This window comes from Elephantulus edwardii, unplaced genomic scaffold, assembly GCF_000299155.1.
Source record: "Elephantulus edwardii isolate Elephantulus edwardi_28Jun2011 unplaced genomic scaffold, EleEdw1.0 scaffold00010, whole genome shotgun sequence".
Classification (NCBI taxonomy): Eukaryota; Metazoa; Chordata; class Mammalia; order Macroscelidea; family Macroscelididae; genus Elephantulus; species Elephantulus edwardii.
The window spans coordinates 80,490-86,277 of record NW_006399760.1 but is presented as its reverse complement, the minus strand read 5'-3'; the positions used below and the strand labels follow the sequence as shown (position 1 = coordinate 86,277).

Sequence of the window (5,788 nt, the reverse complement as noted above, 5' to 3'; positions counted from 1 at the left end):
AAATTTGTGTCTTCTAGGTTGCAACACCCCCATGATACATCTTCAAGAAAATGAGACTTTGGAGCTCCATTCCTTGCAAATTTACAAATATACCATCTTTTTAAAATAAACCCACCACAAACAACAATCATTTCATATCTGTAAAGTGAATTGTGTCCTCTATTAAATTATCAGATCCTAAATTTTCCATAGATACCATTAAAATTCACCAAGGACATGAATAAGAATGACCCAGGAGCCTTCGTGTGGTAATAAATCATGGAGAAAGGAACAGGTTGGCAGGTATGCTGATGTGCTGGAGATTCGTGTGCTGAAGTGAGCTAATTAGTAATTCAGGATTCTTTGACAGAATGTAATAATCTTTAGCAATCAGAAGCGGTGTATGTAAACATAGCTTACATAAGACTAGGCATGTAAGGAATATTCTAGACAGCCTCACCTTCCTCCATCTTCCTGAGGTGAAGCACAATAAGGTTAGAGATTCTGCAGTACTCCGAGAAACTCAGGCGCAAGGCTGCTTTGGGGACAGGTTCTTGGTTTACATCATGAACGTGGTCCCCAAGGCCATTCACAGGAGCTGGGCTGTCGGCATGGCCTAAGTGGAAAGTTAACCGTGGTTATGTACATTACTTAATACTGCCACAGAGAACCACAAACACATTTTTAGGTACTACAAACTTTAAAGGCAAATGGATTTGGATCTAAGGTTTAAAAAAAAGGATAGAAGATAAAAGTTTACAGAAGCTTAGATTAATCTGAATATTATGTTCAAAAGAGAGACCATCAACCTTCACCACTGGTGATGCTTTTCAGGTTTTCGTGGATAAATATAACAGCTATTTATTTGTGTCTCTGAGCTTATAAAAACCACAATTCACATGCCTGCTTTTACTCTTCTTCATCACTATTAGCAAGTGCACTGGCACTATGCCATCTCAGAGGATGAGAAGCTTCTGATCATGAATAAACGTCTCACCATTGATGCCAGCTGGGCTCTCGTCCACCTCCATCTGGGTCTCCTCGTCTTGATCTAGATTGACATCAGGTGTTTCTACACGGATGATTGATTTATTCAGTAATCGGAAGGCTTCCTTCACGTGTTTGGGTTGGACCTAAATAGATCAACATGATGTAACTAATAGATTTTCTTTAGACAAGTCTAACAGTGGTATTTTGGGTTCCTCAAGTCAACCTATCTACACGGAGTAACACCATACACTCACCAGAACAGTTAAAATGTTTGGTAATACTAAATTTTGGTAAGATTGTATAATAATAATTCTCACTTAGTAACAGACTATAAACTGATAGAAATTATGGCAGCTGTTACTAAAGGGAACACAGGTATCACCTTATTAAACTCCTACAGTACTTAACTGACACCAAAATGTGGCCCTTGATTATGGGCTAAGACTTATACATCCATTCACGGAATACTATACATAGAGAAAAATGGTGTTTGTTCTCTCCTACATAAAACATGGATGAATGTTAAGATTCGTAATACTGTCCTAGAGTCAGACACGGGAAAACGTGGCTGGCGATGATTTATATAAAGTGCAAACAATGGTTATCTAGTGCTGTTTTAACAGATATAAGGGGATGCTTGGACAAGCAGAAATCTTTTTGTCGTTTTGGAGGCTAGATGTCTGAATTCAAAGCACCAGGCACACAGCTTAGGAGGCAAGCCCCCACTTTCCTTCAGCATCTGGGCCTGGCCTTCCTGGAAATCTGTGTTATGGCACCAATCTTCTCTTAGGGTTGGGAGACTCTCAGTGCACAGAACCCCAGTCCGAAGAATGTGCTCTGTTCATGTCCATTCTTTCTAGGTGGAAATCAACCCCATCCTGCCAGCTACCTATTCCCTTTTATAACCGAGTAATATTCTGTTGAATGTTTAAGCCACACTCTGCTTATGCATTTGTTATTCATCTGTTGACAAATAGCAAAAGGTGATTGTTTCCAGTTTGGCAATTGTAAATAATGCCACAATGAACATGGGTTTAACTGTTCAAATCTCTCCTTTCAATTCCCAAATCTATATCTAGAGACAGAACTGATAGATCACTTAGTATCATATTTAATTTTTTGAGAAAACACCAAACCATGGAGTTTTCTTTTTTACAGTTGCTGTATGATTTTATGTTCCCACCAGAAACTGATAAGCACTCTTCTTATTCTTCAGCTTTGCTGATACTTGTTATTGTCTCTTCATGGCCATCCATCCTAGTGGGCATACAGGGAGTTCTGGTGGCCTAGTAGATAAGGAGTTGAACAGCAAACCCAAAGGCAGGCAGTTCAAATCCACTAACTACTACAAGGGAGAAGATGGGCAATCTTCTTTCATGTAATTTACAGCCTCTGACAAGACAGAGGAGGGCCAGCCCTGGATGAGTTCCCATACAATGGCAACGGGCTGAATCTGAGTGGGTATAAAGTGGTATCTCATGGAGGTTTTGATTTGCAATTCTTTTTAATTTTTATTATTTTTTATGTGTGAACCGTCAAATCGGATCTGAATGGTACAGGAGGAGACTGTCCCTCCTTCTTCAGCAGAGAATCTGGTGGAATTGAACCCCGCACCTCTGGGATTGCAGTACAGCTTCTTGCCACTAGGCCACCAGAGCTTGCCTGGTTTGCATTTCTTAACAGCTACCTATGCTGGGCATCTTCTTCGTCATCTCAATGACCACTGGAACATTTTCTTTGGAGAAATGTCTATAAGCGTTTCATTCATTTTTAAATTGAGATGTTCTATTCCCATGATATTAATAAATATTAGGTAACTTAAAAACAAAACAAAACAAAACAAAAAAACCAAAAAACAATCAAGACAGCCTGAGAATCTTTTATAAATACTAAAGCACCATTTAATAGATTTTGAAAACTCTGTCAGTGAAAACCTTATGGATCCTGCTGTGCATGGAGTTGTCACAAGTGAAGGGCAGACTCACAGGCAGGTAATAATAGGGTATCTGAAAACAAGACAAAGCAAATCCTTGAGATAGAAATGGTGTTTGAAGTCAGAACCTTCCTTGGCACAAGAGTGTTTCAGAGTAGAAAGGACATGCACTGCAATCTCAAAGGCCCACAGTTCAAATCTACCAGATGTTCTGCTGGAGAAGGAGGGCCAATCTCCTCCTGTGCCAGTCGGATCTGACTCAACAGTACACAACAAGGAAAAAAGAAAACAAAACAAAAAAAGAATTAAAAAGACAAAAGGAACTTTCTGGAATGATGAAAAAAATTTTTTTTTTTTACCTTGAGCTGAGTTGTCAAAGATACATAAATAGAACATGCCAATTATTCCTCAGTAAACATCTTGCCTTCATGTAAAATAAAATGATGCACTGAATGTAGTACATCAACTCAGATAAAGAAGATTTGCTATGGTTGGAGCAGAGAGGAGACTCAGAAGTCTCTCTGGATCATTGCATCCTCTTCCCACTCACCACTGCTTTAACATCTCACTATATAAACCTAAAGGAGGGACACCTCCTTGTTGCTACCTTAAACCAGAGGTCTAGCAGAGAAGGATCTGAATAAAATTTTCCTAAAGGACAACATCGATAGTTACTCACTATATGCACTATAAATGTATAACATGATTATTTCATTATGATTAACTTTCATCCAAAATGGTTGACAGAAACCTCCCTAAAGGGAGAAAACCCAGAGCCACACATCCTATGAGCAGTCAATAGTTGTCTGTAAAAAATATTACTACTTCCCCTGCCAAAGATGAGTACAAGCCTATACACCAGGGAGAAAATTCCTCTTTCTCTAAAAGAGGCTGTGGTACCTCATCACAACAATGCATGCGGGCCATGGCTTCGGAGAGCCGGATCATGCTCTCGAGCTGTCGCACTGTGATCCGCCATGACGATTTGGTGATGCCGGAGCCATCCCGCTGGCGGAGACGTTTGTACTGTTCCACAATGAAGTCTTCAGACTCCTTGGAGATCTGGTGAAGAAAATCACTCAAGTCAGAGGAGCATCCACTTTACAGAAGGAACCCATCTTAACATAAAGCAGCTTGGTAAACAAAAGAAACAGAATGTTGTTGTTGTTATGTGCCGTTGAGTCGCTTGTGACTCATAGCGACCCTATATACAACAGGTGCACTGCAGGAAAAAAGCAGCAGGCGGTTCCTACAGAGATACACACACGGCCTTGGAGGCCTCAGCAACAGAGTGGCTAGGAGTCAGAATTGATTTCATGGCAGGGGATAGGAAGGGAAAGCAAGGGAATACAGATGACTTGTCACAAAAACTGAGCCTGATCCCTTTACTACTACTACTACTATTTTTTTTTTATCCCTTTACTTCTAAGGACCCTACTAAGCCTCTTCTGGCTGGGGGTAAAAGAGAATTATGTTAATTATTGCAAACCAGTAGTTTGTTTTCATCTACTAACCTGAGGGACCGAGTTTTTCCTCAGATAGATTTAAAGGGCTCTTAGTAGATTAGGCACCTAAAGTGGCTGAAGTGAAAGACTGTTCTAGTTTAGTCAATTATCTTCAACTCTTAACAAATAGAAATTAGGACAAATTTTCATTAGAACATAACAGTTAAAAATCAATGGAATGATTCAGGTTCTAAAACAACACATATGATTTAGAAACAAACAGTTATTTTTTAAAAAAGTTTTAAAGTAGCGAAGATTAAGAACAATTACCAGTCCAATTCATCTTTATGCCGTAACCCCCACCCTCAGCTCCTAAGAGCAGGTTACCTTGGGTTTAAACTGTCTTGCAAAGAGAAGATACCTCCTAATATCATCAAGGGAATAGACACGATCAATTGACTCCTCAATTCTTGAATGTAAATCAACAATTCGCCTGGCAATAGCATAATCAGTAACCTAATTCAAAACAAGAAAATAACTTTGATCAGTCACAGAAATATGTTATAGAGACTTTCCAAAGCACTGAGAAATGATATGGAGCTAACATATCACTGAAGGAAATACCATGGGATGCCAATTTCTAAGAAAAGTTTGTAACAATACGATTTATTTAAAACAAGATTTAAAATTAAGTGTACTTCTGTCCACTCCAAGGATATTCCTGAGGTATTCATAAAAACCTTTTTGTTTAAATTTTTGGTTGCCATCTCAATTAGAATTCTGTGCATCAACAAAGACCTTCTTGACCAAAAGACAAACAGAAAAGAATGTCCCTGAGAATGGATTGGGTTTTAATAACAATAGCAGCAAATAACATTCTTCTGTAGATGCCAGGCAATGCTTCCTTATGGATAACCAGAAATAATAGCTAATGTAAACTTCACAGGAACTTTATTAAGTAGGCAATATTCCAATTTTACAGATAAGCAAATTGAGGGCCAGAGAGGCTAATAAATATGTTCAAAGTCAGTTAGAAATAGGAAAGTCATTATGTGAAGTCTAACCTCATTATCTTTGTACTTCACACATTACATGATATTCCTACTCATGATATATAAAACTAATGATCCCCAAATCATTTCTAACATTAATACAAAAGAAAAACAAATATATGGAAATGAAATCCCTCTCAATCTGGGTTGAAACAAAATCTTACATGCTTTGCAAAGAAACCTCCTTCCACTTCACAAAATAAAAACAAAAACAAAAAAAGATTTAACTCCAACCTTCCAGTATTTATATTATGGAAGGCAGTTTTTCCTATGCTTTTTAGATATTTAAAATTCTGCATGACTCCAGCTTCATTTGGAATGGAAAGAAGCCACGAATAAGCAAAGCACTCCTTAAAAATAGAAAAACGGTAGGAGGCATCTCACTCCCT

General features: G+C 38.4%; 1 protein-coding gene across 1 annotated transcript in view; it reads right to left on the bottom strand.

The window, feature by feature from the left end:
* MCM6 (minichromosome maintenance complex component 6) overlaps nucleotides 1-5,788 on the bottom strand; it is a 60,612-nt gene that overhangs the window by 15,285 nt on the left and 39,539 nt on the right. Inside the window, exons 12-15 of the mRNA XM_006880731.1 lie at nucleotides 4,735-4,863; nucleotides 3,803-3,964; nucleotides 977-1,112; nucleotides 440-595 (exon numbers count right to left, since the gene is read on the bottom strand). Coding sequence (XP_006880793.1) covers nucleotides 440-595; nucleotides 977-1,112; nucleotides 3,803-3,964; nucleotides 4,735-4,863 — 583 coding nt within the window. The remainder of the gene's footprint in view (nucleotides 1-439; nucleotides 596-976; nucleotides 1,113-3,802; nucleotides 3,965-4,734; nucleotides 4,864-5,788) is intronic.